Source organism: Lissotriton vulgaris, chromosome 11 (assembly GCF_964263255.1).
Source record: "Lissotriton vulgaris chromosome 11, aLisVul1.2, whole genome shotgun sequence".
NCBI lineage: Eukaryota > Metazoa > Chordata > Amphibia > Caudata > Salamandridae > Lissotriton > Lissotriton vulgaris.
The window spans coordinates 633594660-633611845 of record NC_141699.1 but is presented as its reverse complement, the minus strand read 5'-3'; the positions used below and the strand labels follow the sequence as shown (position 1 = coordinate 633611845).

Here is a 17186-nt window from a genome sequence, read left to right as displayed (position 1 = left end):
GCTTTGCTAGGTTTTCTAAATGGGCCATAGAGTTTGGGTCAGTGCTGTCTTCTAGGAGAAAGTTAAGATCTCTGAGGAGGATGTGGGTGCTGGCTTTGATGATGAGGGGCACGACAAAGTCGGTGATGTCGCTGGCTAAATTGGTGCGAGGTCCAGATGTCTGTATATGAGGGTTCTGCCCAGGGAGAAGCTGACTGTGATGAGTATTTTGAATGTGAGGTGCTTCACATAGCTGGTGGAGGTGTCCGTGGAGGTGGTGCAGCTCATGGTATCTTTGAATATGATGGTGACTCCATCTCCGGGCTTGTGCTGATGGTCTTGCCTAAGGATCTTGTAGCCAGCAGGGATGGGGGGGAAATAGTAGGTCCGGGACACGGTCATGCAGTAGGTCCCATATTTCTGTGGCATGTTTGGTGAGTAAGCAGGTTTTGAGGAGCATGCATGTGAATACGGCATTTTGTTTGGGTGATGTTTGGTGTGTGTGAGGAATTAGAAACCCCAGCACCATGCAATTCTTTATAGCGCTTATAAATTGTAATTTTGAGTGTCTTATAGTGTCTTTGCTTTTTTATTGGGAAAAATATTTCGAGAAATGCAATGAAATCACACAACATTTTTTTATAACTTTGCCCAACAATTTTCTTACAAGAATACCAGAATTTATTACTTTTGAGCGGTGCTTCAGTTTAACTCTGTCAATTTACATTTTCAGCGAAAAAAGGGATGAAGGTGAAACACATTTTGGCTGAACGCCGAAAAACATTTTGCAACTCTACTTTAAATATTTTTCCTATAAGGATTGTACATATATATTGCCATTAATATACATGTGGAACATTTCTAGGCAACAGAAAGTTGTTTCATAAAGTCAGAAACAAGGCAAACTCATAATGAGACTAACAATCCAACTGAACACAGGAAACTCAAAAGCTAGACATAAGCTTTGCTGGAACCATCATTATCAAACTGTTTCCTTTCCTTGACATTTGATGGGGCAGTCTGTGTGGCTGTGTAGTCATATTGGTATCGCCTGTGATGAGAAAAAGACAAATTGTGTATTAATGTGGGTATCCATTGAATGCTTTTTAACTGCATTAATCAGGAAATAATATAAACAATAGTTCTGTCGTGTTTCTTCCGGACATCATAATATTTTTTTATTTTAAAGGTCTTATATCATGCTAGCTAGACCAAGGGGTATCAGAGCGCTTTACAGAATCAAGAGCAAGACAATAGCCATTGGAACAATGATTGCATACAATTAACAATAAGTGAAGTGAAAGTCTAACAGGATCAAGAGCAAGGCAATAATCATTGGATCAATGGTTACATACAGTTACAAATATGGAAAGTGGAAGTCTAACAGGGGAACACACATTAATATATACAAAGAAACTCTTGTAGGAACATGAAGGATGGAATTACTGAAATGAGGTCCATACAATTAACAATTAGGGGCCATAAAGCGCTTGCTAAGCTAGACCCAGCAGTAACAGAGCGCTGTACAGAAGCAAGAGCAAGGTAATAATCAGAGGTTAAAGATAGATAAAATATAAGATAGAGGAAGTAAATGTCTACAGAGGAGCACACGTTACTGTTTACATAGAAACAATTTTAAGGTAATGGAAGATGGAAAATTACTGAAATTAGGTCAAAACAAAAATAAATAAGGGACCATGGAGAGCAGCACAACAGGAACAATAAAGGTGTGCACAAGGAAAAGAAAGGCCAGCAGAGGAATGACCTGATCACAGGAGCCTAATAGAAATCAAGTTCGGTTTGATTCAAGGGCTCCAGTATTTATTGAGGAGATGGCGTTTCAGGTTTCTTTTGAAGCCTGGGTAGGAGGGGTTGCAGCGAAGGTCCCTCGGGAGGGCGTTTTAGACGCTGGGTGCATTACCTGAAAAAAGAGCGAGTCTGGGAAGATTTCTTTTTTAGTAACAGGGGTACGAGGAGAAGGGCAGTGGAACTTCTCTTAGGTCTGGCACTTCCTGCTCTTGTAAGTTTGTTGTCTAAATAGTCAGGGGATTGAGAGTGAAGTGCTTTGTGGGTGATGCAGGGGGTCTTGTAGGTGCAGCTTTCTTCGATGGGAAGCCAGTTAAGAGACTTGAGTGCAGGCGTGATGTGTTCATACCATTAGCAGTCTGTTATAAGTTGGGCTGCCATGTTGAGTACTGATCTGAGGGGGGCAAGGTGAGTATAGCATTCTTGTAGTCCAGTTAAGAGAGGACTAGCGATTGAACGACCCATTTGAAATTCTCAGATGGGATGAAAGGTTTAATTTTTTTGATGTGTTTAAGTGAGTAAAACACTCCTTTGGTTGAGTTATTGATGTGGTCCTTCAGTGACAAATCTTTGTCCAGGGAGAAGCCTAGGGATTTAGCCGAGTTGGGTAGAGTGAAAGGAAGGTTTAGGGCTTTGAGGTCAGTCGGACACCAAGAGAAACAGGAGTAGGATTCGAGAGGCAAGAGTTGATTTTGATTTGTTGTGTTCGGTGTTGGAGGCAAGAAGTGAACCATTTTAGGACTGTGCCATTGAGACCAGAACGTGTATTCAGAGATTCCAGTAAGGATGAGTGGTTGAATGTATTGAAAGCCGCTGAGAGGTCCAGGATGATGAGAAGGCAGGCAGCTCCATTCTCTAAGGAACAAAGTATATCATCAGCAATGTTAAGCATGGCGGTTTCTGTGCTGCAGCCTTTCCTGAAACCAGATTGGAAGGAGTTAATTAGGTTGTATTTGCCTATATGTCTATCGAGTTGTTGTAAGACGCATTTCTCCATGGTTTTAGCTAGGAACTGGAGGTTGGAGATAGGACTGAGGTTGTTGGGATCATTAGGGTCTGCCCTGGGGTTTTTAAGTAGGGGTGGGATTTGCCCTAGTTGAATGGAGCCTGGCACCCTAATACCTTTTATCTATTTTGTTCTTTAAGCATGAATGTATTTTTCGCAGTATTCCATACAGAAAGTAGCACCTTTAAAGAGCATACAATCTTTGATAAATAGAACTACCCTTAGCCATGGTCCCTATGCCTACCAAGAGTGATAGCAGACCTGCCTTCTTTGAAATTAATTTTGTGTGAGGATAGATCTGGGCCTTGAAGGGGTGGAGTCTGGTGCTTAGAGTAGGGTCTTGGAGCCCAATAACTCCTGGCCAACCACTGAGGGGGTTAGAGGCAAAACACGTGGCAGGGCTTCGAGCCAGCAATGTCCAGGCACACCCCTCTCCACCTTCTATATAAAAGAAATTACCAAGAATCCAGAGTCTGTGGCAGACGACCTGGAGAAGGACTTTGTCAAACCCCTGATGGACCTCAATTAGACATTAGTTACACACAATGAGCTTGAAACCCCCTCTCTGCTAGCGTTTCCAACTCACTGAGTGCACATGACTGTGTGCACACCTTGTGGTATTGGCTGTTCGTCAGGTGACTGTGTGACGGGAGCAGATATCGGTGGCGACATGTGAGTTGGCAGGTTTGTGTGATAGTAGTTTTCAAGTAGCCTCTAATTTTCTGAGCTCTGGTATGCACAGCTGGGGTACTGTAATCCAAACGTGCTGCTGATTTGCAAATTCATTTGCTAATAAGCATGCAATGGCTTAGCACTATAAATACCCAGAATTACTGTTACACGATTTAATGGCAGTCACCGAATTGGCACGAGAAGAATAGAGAACTGTTTGGCCCTTCTGTGCCTCAACAATTAGCACATACAGATATAAGCAGAAAACATATAACTCACTGATCCATACTATTAGTACAATTCCATTTGGCCTGAAAGGGATTCCTAGAGGATGAACCTCTGCCTAAATTTTCAATAAAATCATACTTGCCTCTGAGCTTAAGGATAATATCACTATTAATGGAAATGTACTAACATGTAATCTTTTCTGTAACACTGCCTTTCTTTTGGGGCCTTTGCAATTAAAACTGCTTTATTGTGATATGCAGGAGTCAACTTCGTTTTTCCAGCAAAACATATACAGTCTATTTGAGACCCATGAAAATGTGCCTCCACCTCAGAACCCACTTCGAAACCCTTTAAGCCTTAAAGAGGACACGCTTACAATCAGACGTGATGCTCCCATTGCCATTCTGCCTTAGTGGCTCTGATGCAGTTTCATCTTGAGGGAGGGACACTAGGAACCCAGGCCAATGCAACACAGGGAAACAGCCCCCAACCCGGATCGAGAGAGTGCAACCATGCAGGCAGAACAGGAAGGTAATGTTGGAAGAAAAAAGGGACAAGATTCCTCATATGGGACCTCCAATGAAGGATTCTGGGCAATTGGGGAGGGGGGGGGGGTTAGCTAGACCTGAGAGCATGTCATGATTCTCAAAATCTCAGGGCAAGGGTTGGGGCGCCATACTTGGGGGCACATTGGGACAAAACAGCATTCCTCCCCAAAGGTCCAGGTTCAGTGAAAACAATCAGTGATTTAGGTTTGTTGGGAGCAACCTCTCGAACCTCACACCAATAGAGAAGTATGCATTTAAACTCCATACCCTTTCTAATTTATTTTCAGCAGAGAAATTATTGAAGTAAATCATATAGGATATTAATTCCAACATTCCTTGGTACATTTTGTTACATCCATTCTGAGATAGGGTGTGCCACTCAAAGATTTAATTGAATTATTTGCTGAATTTGGCATACTTTCACAATAAACAGCTATTTTGATTGTGTTGATCCTGGGAGCATTTCCCGGCCTAACATTGTCGCATTTGTTAAGGCTTGGACGAATTTCTTACTTCTCTAGTTGTAATACCCTGCTTGGTTTAAGGGTTTTGTAATTTGTGAAGGTTGGAATGGAACACGGAATCAGGTAAGATATAACGCTCAACGAGGTGGGGAAATTGTCTCCTTTCTAATGGACTAGCAGGTGGAATAACGCTATCCCACCGAAGTATGGGTTCGATACATAGCTAACTTAACCTGAAAGAAAACCAAGAATAGTTACAAAGGGATATGTCTGTGGCTAAGCCACATCCCCATTTGCCTACGGTATAGTGATTTATGGAATGGAGCTCCTTTAACATATTTACTCATAAAACAGGAGGTAAAATGTGCACAAAACCAATGAAAAGACAATTTACTGATGACTAGATCGGAGTACTGAAGACATGAGTAGGTACATATTCAGCAGATATCATTGAATTATGAACACCTAATTTGATTTGAAACATATGTTCAGATCCCTACAATTTGCAAAAAATTTCTCAAAGAGTTGCCTTGTTTAAGCTGTCAGGAACATTCTTGGCTTCATAAGAGGTACATGCTCCATTGCTTATTCAAAGGAGAGTGGTGTATTGGTTTGGGTGCATTGAGCCCTCTTCCATTGAATGCATTTTTTAAAAGTTGGAATGCCCTTCTCAAATGCATACAATAGACACAATTGCATATTACGTAGACAAACCAACCTGTGTAGCATGGAACAATGATTATTTCTGCAATATTTTCACCTACAGGTACTACCCCAGTGTGTCTAAGCAGCTCTAGACCAGAATTGGTCTACCCTCAACCTCCTATGGTAAGGTAGGAAAGGAAGTTAATATAAAGGGGATCTTAGGTCCTGACGAAAGCCATAAAGACCCATTGAGGGCTACATTGAAACCGGCTGAAACATGTTGACAGATATGCAGTGAAGGGCTACTAATAACCTCTGTCACCACCATCCTATATTCTTTTTAATCCTGACCGGGAAGTCTGGGAATTAAGTATTTAGGTGGATATTCCTGAGCCAGTATTAAATTCTACATTCTGCACATATATTTATTTTTTGATCCCTATAATTTTCTGTACATGTGGCTAAAAAGAAGCGACCTCTAGGGAGACTCAGAAACACAGAATGAGGAGAGGCAGAGGCACCAGGGAGACACCAGAAGGGGAGGCAAGTAAATGATGATGGAACAGGATAGACAAAAATATTGATACTTTGTGACCCAAACATTGATTACTTGGAATTTCAAATGCGATGCTCACTCATAAAAAAATGAAGATATTTTTAGCCACATGTACAGAACCTTCAACACAGGCTCCTTTGAATCACTGACCACAGATCAGATCCAGTCACAGCCCTAATGAGAATCCCATAAATTGTGCTGGGGTTCGAAACGCGTTGGCACCTTTTACCAGTGGGATACCTTTATCGTATTTAAACCCTATCATAGGGAATACTTTCTTGTGTAAATAAGGCTATCCCTTGATATGTTAAAAAAGTATTCCCACTGTGAGCAACCTGGTAACTTGGGCTTGAATGTGATTAACAGATTTCCGCTCAGGTTGCACTTTCTTCTTTTCTGAATCCAAGACTGGCTTTGAGGTTTATGTATTGTTATGCACATTGTAATGTTTGTGTCAAAGGTAAATTTTATGTTTAACTGTCTAAATGTTCATGTTTCCCTTGTTTTGAACACAGATATAAATAACTATGCTCCTTGAAATTATGTGAACAATTGAATAAAGAAATACTCCAGACTATAGGGTTGTTTCATGGTCTGCTATTTAAACAATGTATAATATAAATGTGATGACTAGATTTTCTTGTTGCTTCTAATAGTAAGCTCTTTCTAGTTGTCGCATTAGGGCCAAACCCACTTTGATTTAAAACTTTTAGAAAGTGGGCATTTCTTGCTTTTTCATTCTTTGCCCCTGCCTGCTGGTGGAATCATCATCTGGTTTAAACTGGTAGTTGGGCTGTGTGGGCATTCACTTTAGACAGTCACACAAAGGGAGTTGAGGTGTACCCTCAATATCCTGATTGCTCATCACCAGACTGATGGGTCTTCCTGAGCTAGAGTGGTGGGAAGAGTTGTCCCTGACACCTGAAAAGGGCTGTGCCTGTCCTCTCACAATGCTGTCTCCACCCACCACCCTGTAGTGTGTCGGGAGTCATGACAGGGTAAGGCCGTATCTACCCTACAACACAAGCTTCAGGATAGGGGGTACCCAACGCGACTTCTCAAGAAATCATCAAAAAGGGCTCTCAATAATAACAGAGACTCGCTCCTGGAAATCCACACTAAGGAGAAAGATGACACGATCACATGCGTGACGTCCTACACAAGAAACTCTACGTTCATAAAGAAGACTGTGAATTCGCATTGGGGAATCCTGAATACGGCGGGCCTAGATATACCTCGGCCCCGCTTTGCATTTAAGAGGACATCCAACCTCAAGGACACCCTGATCCATACCCGCCCTAAGAAATCGAGCACGCGCCCCCAGAATACACTCTGGGATTTGCCTCCTGTCACGGGACATTATTGATGTGGATCCTGTGTGGTATGCCCTCAGACTATCCAGGGTAAAACCATAGAACTTTCCAATGACTTTACCTGGCACCTTAACAAGCATACGAACTGCAACAGCGCAAAATGCATCTACATGTTAACGTGCCCATGTAAGTTGACTTACATCGGTATGACGATGCGCACTGTGAAACTACGCATCATGGAACATAACAGCAACATCCGCTGTAAAAAGACACACACCAGGCTGTATGAACACTGCAGACAACAGAATCACTTGGCGGAGAATATACAATGGACTGTCCTTGAATGCCACCCTTCCATTAACCAACAAGCCCTATACAGAATGGAACAGCGGTGGGTGCATCGTCTCCAGACAGATGCACATGGTCTCAATGACTCTGTACCTTGTAATATGCTAGCCAGATAAACCATGCTTAGATTGTCCCCACTTCAGTCTAAGCACCATCCATCCACATCCATCAAGGTACCCGTCACATTCGCCTACAATTGGGGCTACTCCGTTCCAAGATGGCGCTCCACTTTGAACGTCTACCGGCTACTGACTGCCCTCTCTTTCCACACCACGCTTGGCCGCGTCACCTAGCAACGCTCCCCAAACACGCCCACTCACGGCACCCGCGGCATTCTGCTTCTTAAGCAGCTCAGCTACACACCGAGTCACCGGCTGTCCTGCGATCTCGCCGCTGTGGTAGGGGTAGGTGCTGACAAGCCTAGTGCCTCGAGCGAATAAGGTAAGATGTGGTCTACGGACACGATGTGGTTTTTTGTGGCATCAATTGGCGATCCTTTAGGTGTAATCACCTCAGGGCCCACTTGAAACCGTCCTGTTCCATTAACCACGATCATAAACAGAATGTTTTCCCCCCCTCCTATTTAGGTAACTACCTTACAGCTCAGGCTCCACAAGGACAGTCTGTGGGGACCGTCTACCAGGGATTAAGGGTAAGGACTTCTTGAGAGTGTTCCACCCTGGTGATCCCATTATTCCCTCACCCATTGAAGTGCTCATGGTTCTGGTTCCAATTTCCAATTTCTAGTTTAACTATTACACTACCCCTTGGCGGTAAAACACAGAAGAGTGATTTAGCATGGAGTGTAAAGCCTGATGTATATCGAATTAATGTATTCGTATCACTGATGACATATGGCACACACAGTGTAAACCCCCTTCCCTTTTTATTTTATCCTCTCTCTCTCGTGTACCTTCACTGTGTTTAGGTATAGGCTATTGAACCATACATACTTTTGCATGATGTTTCCACGTGTAAATTTTCCACTTGATGGGCCCAGTAATGATTGTGTCCTTCTTTCCCTCTCTCCCCATACCTAGGGCGGGAACTCACATAGGATTCCTTCCTGCCATATCATGCACGACCAACATTTTTCAAAGAGAGAGTCACTCCCTCATTTTACTCCACTCTGTATGGGGAACTCTGTACACGCTTCTGATATCAAGGCCGTATCTGTGCCATACAAAGACTATCCTTTGAAGTATGCCTACTTCAAAGGCAGAAAGGGTTAAATGTATTCGACCTGTAATCCCACATTTTTAGAACACTTCTGGATCAAGAGGAGATTATGCCAAGAAGAAGAGCTGGGGTGGCTGTGGGAGGAGAACTGCCTCTCTGCTTGTTGCTGTGTTGTGCTGGCCTGCTGCTTGCTGCTTCTGTCTTGGGCAGAGTAAGGACTGGATTTTACTTTTTATTCCTTTTTATTCCTGCTTGTCATGGTTCTCCAAGGGCTTGTGCATGCTTGTCTCCTGTTGGAAGTCTCAGAGACATACATCATAAACGTAATCTGCTTCTCCCCTGAACTCCTCTGCTGGGAGTTCTGACCTGTCACGTGGTGTCAACTCCAGTCTGGGCCTTGGAGGGGGTTTAAGAGCTGGGAATCCATGCATTGCAGTTCATCGCCTGTTTTCCCTGTTGCAGCAACGCTGTGCAGTTGAAAAACCAAGACAATGCCGCAGCGCGGCCGAAAAATCAATGCAGCGTCTGTTGTGCAGCTAAGAAATTGCCGCTGCCCGAGTCCAGAGTACTGTACGTCCGACATACGAGACCCCCGCTCTGGCATGGCTGAAGGCTTCAATGCATCACTTGCTTGTGGCTGTAAGAATCTTTGCATTGCCCATCGCTTCTGGATTGTCCAAATATTGCACCTGTGCACCAAGAATCTAGCAACATTGCCTCTTAGTAAGGAGCCAATTTCGGAATTCGACGCATCACTTCTCTTTGCAGTAAGGAATCGATGCAATACTTCTGCCATGCAGCAGCACTGACACTTCCATTCCCCTGGGACCTAGGCTGTGTTTTCTGATGCATACCCACTCTGCGCCTATTTTTCATCTCGGATTTTGCTGCCTCAAAGGTACTTTGTGCTAAAATCGACGCATCCATAGAACTCTATAGACAAAGTTGCTTAAACCATTAAAAAGTGATATTTCTACTTCTGTATATTGGATGTTTGTCACTTTGGTTTTGGTTGGTTTAGATAAAGATTGGTTATTTTTCTAAACTTGTGTGGTGTCCATTTGTTGTGTTTTTACCTTACTATAGTGTGTGTCTTGTACAAATGCTTTACAAATTGCCTCTGAGATAGGCCTGACTGCTTGTCTACCAAGGGGGTGAAAAGGGTTATCTTGGGTGTGTATATCCTTTACCCTGACTAGAAAGAAGGGTCCCTACTTGGACATGATGCTTAACACTGCCAACTAAAGAGACCCCAATTTCTAACAGCCGTGCTTTACATTACAACTTGCAGCAGAGCACAGCAGCCCGTGTCTTTTCACCCTTGCAGCCCAGGGTTGTGATGAGCCACCTCAGAAGAGGGGCTGTCTTAGTAGTACAGAGGATGATAAGGCATTCTGCAGAAACTAAGTTCCTCTAAGAGCCAATTAGCAGAGGGAAAGTCTACTGGTGAACGTTGATGTGGAAGATACCCTACTTTATCCAAATATTGTGGTTATTTCTATGGGATTTAGAGGGTTGCAACCTGAGGTCCTTTATAAGCTTTATAGTATGAGGTCTAGGCAAGACCTGTGGGGGAGTCAGGAACGCCAACATGCAAGAGAGGGTGCAAGAATAAGTTACCCTAACTGTAGGAACGTGCCTCTTTTGACATGGTTAGCCCCCACTTTTTCCCTGCAGTATGATGTGATTTTAACTGAAAGTGCACTGGGTACCTGCTAACCAGGTTCCCAGTACCAGATCTCTTTCCTAACACTGTACCATGATTAGCACAAATTCGATAACTCTTATGAGTCCCTAGTAAATGGTACCGCTGATACCTAAGGCATTGGGACTAAAGAGGGTCCACTAGGCCTCCAGCACAAATTGGGCCATCCTAGGGACCCCTCACCAAGACCATGCAATCTGCCACTGCGGCTGTGTATCTTGGTGCAGAAAAAACTGAAGACTCAACATGGCACATATCCCTGTGTGCCATGCCCACTGATGCTGCATGAGTTATAGGTAAGTCACCCTTACTGCAAATAAGGGTGTACTATATTCCATGTGTGGATAAATCTGCATGAGCAGATATGATCCTACAATGCCTAAGTCCATTCTTGGATATTGCAAGTTCAGAGGGAAGCCATAAAGAGTACATGGGCAGGGCACTCATCAATATGAATTCCCTAGCAACATGATGGCTTCACTGTACTCACGGATGTTTAGTGCCAAACTTCTCCTTTTAATAAATCCACACTGATGCCAATGTTGGATTTAATAATAAATTCACAAAAGGGACGCCATAGAGGGTCTCTTGAAAACATACCAAACACTGGTGTGGTCTCTAACTAGTCTTAGCCAGCCTGCCACCCTCAAGCATGTTTTTCACTTCATGGGGTGAGAGCCTGAGCTCTTAGAGGCAAGGAACAAAGCCTGCTCTGGTCAGAGGTTCTTCACAACTTCTCCAATACGGAATGGCATTCTAAGGCAGGAAGCTTCAAAGGTGATGCTGCCTTTGAAATTCAACCCAGGCATCTCCAGATAGTGAAGGGTGCCAACACCCCTGTCCTGCTTCACATTTGGTGGGAGAACAGGCAGGAAAATTAGTTATATTAGGAGGTAGGCTCACATCCAGTTAGCACCACCCATAAGGTGGGGCAGGTGATGTGGACCCGACTTTTCAGTTTTCTCCACCTTGTTTGAGGGGCAATTAGCCAATTAAGGTCATGATTGGGCCTACTTCTCAAAGGAAGTGGTCACATAGAGGGTGCAGACACCCTAAAGGTACGTCGCCCATTGGCTACTACCTGTTTACCTCTGTAACGCTCATAAATTTAGTATTTAGGTGGCACCCCTGGACCCTGAACTTTAGATTCAATGGACCTCAGAAGAAAACGGACAAAGAGCTGCTGACCCAAAAACAGAGTACCTGCTGCAGAATGTTTGGTGCAAACCCCTGCCTGTTACCTTAAGTACTCGACCATCATGGTGTGCTGACTCATCCTGCTGCTGTAAGGACTCCAAGAATCCTGGAGCATCTTCAGCCCTTCGCCAATTGCCAGAGAATTCCCTTGGAGTCGAGGAACAACTCCCCTGCAGTCCACAGGCACTGAAACCACAGAGTCCGGTGTACCGACTTGCTGCTCCCCGGCGACTCCGACGCAGCATCCAAGCAAAAAGAGGTACACCAGCTCAGAGGGCCAGATCTGCGCCCCACCTAGTGAGAAGACTTCAGGACCTACAGTAGCAGCACCATTACAATACCCGAGGTACCGGACCACCTGTAACTGACGCAGAGAAGAAGAGTCCAATCCGGACTCCAACTGCCCAGGGAGCAAGCACCCATCAAGGTATAACGAGACTCCTGAGACCCTCTTTGTGAGTGACCCACTTGTCCGGATTATGTCTCTGCAACCTGTCTGCCCCTGAAGACCATCTTGATGCACAGAACCCAACTGACCTATCTGCTCTGCACTCAGCCTGCCCTGCCTGGGTACCAAAGAACCAGCTATGCTCCAGTGGTTCTGAGGCCCTTGTGACCCAATCCCTCATTTGTGCCCCTCAGAACTTAACAGTAAGTCCCCTTGTGCAGCCTGTTTTGAATGGCCCACTTCTTCACAGCGCACCAGCAACCCACGACCTCAGCATCCTGCTCACAGCCGAATCCGGGATGCTCCCAAAAATCAGCTGGTGCAATATCAGACCTTGGCCTGCTGCTACCCTAAACCTCAAACGTGAAACCCTAGAACTGACTGCGTGATGTTAAATGTATTTTGGTGTTTTTCTCCATAGACTTTCATTGTGCGTAATCCCGCACAACAGTAAGCTATTTTATGAACTTTGAAAATTCATAACTAAAAAGGTCACTTACCTGTTAACGAAGTTCTTGGTTGTCAAAATTATATAAAAATCTGTGGGGGGTTTTTCAAATTGGTCTCGGATTTCTTTTTGAGTGTGTGTGTGTAATTTATTGCCTCGGTGAGTACAACAAATGCTTATCACTACCCTCTGATAAGCTTAACTGCTCACCCACAGTACTACAAATAGAGTGTGTAGAGAAGTGCCTCTTATTACATGGTTAGCCCCCACTTTTTGCCTGGTGCATGATGTGATTTCGAATTGAAAGTTCACTTGGTCTGTGCCAGCCATGTTCCCAGTGCCAGATCTCTTTCCTGAAACTGTACCATGATTGGCACAACTTCAGCAACATCTTTAAGTCCCTAGTAAATAGTAGTCCTGGTGCCTAGGGCATTGGGACTGGAGCTGGGGCTGCAGCACAAAGTGATACTAGAATCCAAACAGTGGGTCAAGTACAACATTAGGTACATCATTAAGAGAAAAAAAAATCTGAGACATATATAAGAGACAAATTACTGAAGCTTTAATGTTGAAACAAAAAGAAGAAAAAGAGGAAAGTAAAGAAGTAGAAAGGTGTTAACCAGCAGGTATAACACCCAAAACCGATGCACAGATAATTACTTTAGAGTTCTAAAGTTTATTATCAAAAAGATCATACACAAGGTAATAATGGTGCTCAGAAGGTTACACAGAGTGTTACAAATATAAACTATGACTCAGAGGGTGAGTTTAGTGTGGATCATGATGTGGCCCGGGATGCTGGTGGGACACGGCGGTGCTAAAAAAGCATTTGTATGAGCACACCGTCCTTGTTTTCCTTTACCAGCTAAATGTTTGGACTTTTTGAATTTGTGATTAGATCACTATAAATTCTTCTGTAGCCCTAGAAATTCAGAACTCCATTTTAATCAAATTTCCCCCTTTTTACGGCCAGTCTTCATTCCTTAAATTTTCTGACTTGGAAGTACTTGAGTTGGAGGTTGGTGCTTTCTGCACCTTCTCAAATTGGATCAATTACTTTTGATGATATAGATTTTTAATGAATACCTGTGGACACTCGTATATTTCATGTTCTGTCCTGATGATGACCCTTTAATTAAGCGTGGGTTGAAATGCCATCAGCTCTAATATGTGGCTGGGTAACGCCTGTCTACTTCTTTACTTTCCTCTTTTTCTTCTTTTTGTTTCAACTTTAATGCTTCAGTAATTTGGATTTTATGCATGTTTCAGACTTTTTTTCTCTTAATGTTGTACTTGAACCACTGTTTTGATTCCAGTATTATTTAGCCCCTGGTTCAGGTTCTAGGGATGCTCCTGTTGTTCGTAATCGCAGCACTAATTGAGCTACCCCAGAGACCCCTTGTCAAGCCTATGCAAGCTGTCATTGCATACTGCGTATCTTGGTGCAGAGAAAATCAAAGAGTCGATATGCCTGTGTGCCAAGTCCTAATACACTGCATGATGAATAGGTAAGTCACCCCTACTGCATGCCTTACAGCCCTAAGGCAGGGTGCCCTATATCCCATGTGTGGACATATCTGCTTGAGCAGATATGACCCTGCAAAATCTGAGCCATGTTAGTCTATTGTAAGTGCACAGGGAAGCCAAAGATAGTACATGGCCTGGATACTTGACAACACAAGTTTCCTAGCTCCATGATGGCTTCACTGTACCCTGAAATGTTTGGAACCAAACATCATGTCTTAATAAATCTTCAACAACGCCACTGTTAGATGTATTAGTGAATGCACACATGAGACCCATTAGAGGGTCTCCCTTAAACCTGCCAAGCCCTGGTGTAGTCCCTGAGTAGTCTTAGATAGCCTGCAACCACCAGACATGTTTTTGACCTCATGGGGTGAGAGCCAGGGCTCTCATAGTCCAGGAACAAGCCTGTTCGGGCCGAGGTGCTTCACACCTCCCCCGGGCCAGGATGGCCTTCCAAGATGGTAAGCTTTAAAAGTGATGTCACCTTTGAAATGTGACTCAGGCAGCTCCAGCTAGTGGAGGATGCAAACCCATCTTTCCTGCTCCGCATTTGGCAAGAGCAAAGGCAGGAACATTAGGTATGTTTGGAGTAGGCCTGGATGGAGTTTGCGGAGTTGTGAAGTGACCCAAAAACTCAGCTGCACTACACTGAGTTCTTCAAGTGGTGGAGTGCATTAGGTCGCGCCATTCACGCTGAGCAGAGTTTTTCAAAACTCCGCGAGCGGAGCAAACTTTGACGCCCAGGCCTAATTAGGATACGGGTCCCCATTCGACCACTACCACCCCTAAGATGGAACAGGCGATGTAGAGCCCACTTTTTATTTTTCCCCATTGGATTGTGAGAGAATTAGCCAATTAGGGTCAGGGTAGTGCCCCTTCCCATAGGAAGTGGTCACTTAGAGGGTGTAGATATCCTAAAGGTAGGTAGCCCATTGGCTACTACCTGTCACCACTTTAACACCTCTAAATGTGGTATTTAGATGGCATCCCTGGACCCTGATCTTAGATTCGACAGACACAATGAAGAAAAAGGATAAATAAGTGCTGCTGACCCTGCTGCAGAAACTTGCCACCAAACCCCACCTGCTGCCTTTATGACTCAACAATCAGTATGTGCTATCTCCAGCAACTGTGAGGCCTCCAAAAACCCCGGAGCTCCTCCAGCCTTCCACAAATCACCAAGTAACTCCCTTGAAGTGGAGGAGCCGCTCCCCTGCAGACAATTATGAGATGCATGGTGCAGCCATGCTAAATTTAATCGTTCTGGAATCACCGATTCTGGCCATTAATTGCCCTCCTGCACTGTGCAGTTATGAGTTGTTGTCCCAGAGTGGGGAATACCTACACAGACCTGGAATTACCATGTCAAATCCACATGCTTATCCTTCATTCTGGGGACATCTCCACTACCATTTATTGTTTGCTCGGAGCAGGCATTAAATGGAAGACTGGGGAGTGCGGGAGTCTATGTGGGATGGGGTGTTTATAAGGTCATGCTCTGGGCTGCAGGGGTTGGGCAGGGGCAGGAGGGTTGCATACACCTCATCCTGTAGCAGGAGACACTAGAGAGGAGGGACTGTGCTTGTGATGCAGCCCCAGACCCCACGAACAATTTTACCTGCCAGCTTTCCAGACTCCTCAAATCGAGCCTGGTGTTCCCAATCCAAGATGTAGGAACAATGGTCCAGATGTGATTGACTGGAACCATATAACTCGGGGATCGCACTCTGGGAAATTGTATTCTGCTTCTATTGGTATGCAACCCACACTGACTACATCATTATAGTTCCTGCAGTGCAGATCCTGTAGTTAGTAGGATTCAAAAGGAAGCAGTCCAGGGATGTTTGTAAACCCTTTACCTGCAGTGCAGTAAAACTAAAAGGTGGTGTTGACAAACCTATAGAGCAAAAACGTCCCCGTTACTCAGGTATAACTAACCAGACCAATGTATGTGAAGCTACAGCAATGAAAGGGTCATGAAAATTCAATAGTCTCTTTCTATATTATCTATAGAACAGAAGGGAAATGAACAGTCGAGACACGACATACAGTATATTATGACAACAGCAACAAAAGGCGATATTTCTGTCCCCCATGTCATGGTAAAAATGACAGCATGTAGACCTTTAGATGCATAATGGGATGGGCAGTCAGTCACTCAGAATACTTTATTTGCATCGTTGTTGGTGCATTAAAGTACATAAAAGCTTACATCAGAATTAATTAGCACAACCATTTTTTGTAAGATGATCAAATTGAAATTATTATCTAAAAATATCATAAAACAAGAATTAAGCCCAATTCCCTTTGTCTGATTGATTCCATGATTCATATATAGTTATTAGAACGTCTTAAAACCATTGACAAATTAGATAAGAACGACTAGAACTAGTAATTTATATTGAAGTGTTCGCAGCTTCTTTAATGACCTAAATCTTACCTAGCCATGGTACCTAATAGGGGCTACTAGACAGTCCATGCAGCTAATACAACTTCACAGGGGACCTTGACTAGCCATTTTCCTGGATCACACATTCCCTGTTCCACTGATCTCTAATTCTTTACTGTACTTCATGGCTGACCAGAGGAAAGCTGGCAGTGCATAGCACACCAGAGTGGTCTCCTGCTGTTGAAAATGTGTCAGTGCCGGCTATATTAAGTAACGTTAGCACTACGCACATATGGTACAATTAATCTTTTCCTTTGTTGGGAGTAATATGAGCAAAAAAAAGTATGTGCTGAACTGACTGAGCTGATACTCCGGCACAAGGCCGTGCAGGCAGGTTTTTATTAACCGGGAAATCCCAGCACGAGTGCTATGAGATTTAAGCAGAACCTAACCAAGATGAAGCGATGCTGCAGATTATGCACAAAAGCCAGATAGGGTTGCATGGCCAGTGTTGCTGATGGAGGTGTGTTGTATAGGCTAACACTGCTTTTATTTGTATTTTTCTGCCATCTAGTGGCCGCTGCATCTGCCATGAAGATCTGCTTCGGCTTGGCTTTGGAGAACATAATGCATTCTGTGGGAGAGCCAAATAGTTCTGGCAGGCCCAATCTTGCCATTGTGGAGCCCACGTACCTCAAACAGGGGGTCTTTTTAGCATGATCTAATTA

The 17186-nt window shown here is 44.0% G+C and overlaps 1 protein-coding gene across 2 annotated transcripts in view; it reads right to left on the bottom strand.

The window, feature by feature from the left end:
* Window positions 1-637: 637 nt before the first annotated feature.
* Window positions 638-17186, bottom strand: part of LOC147683268 (claudin-15-like) — a 219205-nt gene continuing 202656 nt past the window's right edge. For both annotated transcript variants that reach the window (XM_086943728.1, XM_086943727.1), the window contains one exon: window positions 638-1030. In XM_086943728.1, coding sequence (XP_086799854.1) covers window positions 931-1030 — 100 coding nt within the window. In that variant the 3' untranslated portion in view covers window positions 638-930. The remainder of the gene's footprint in view (window positions 1031-17186) is intronic.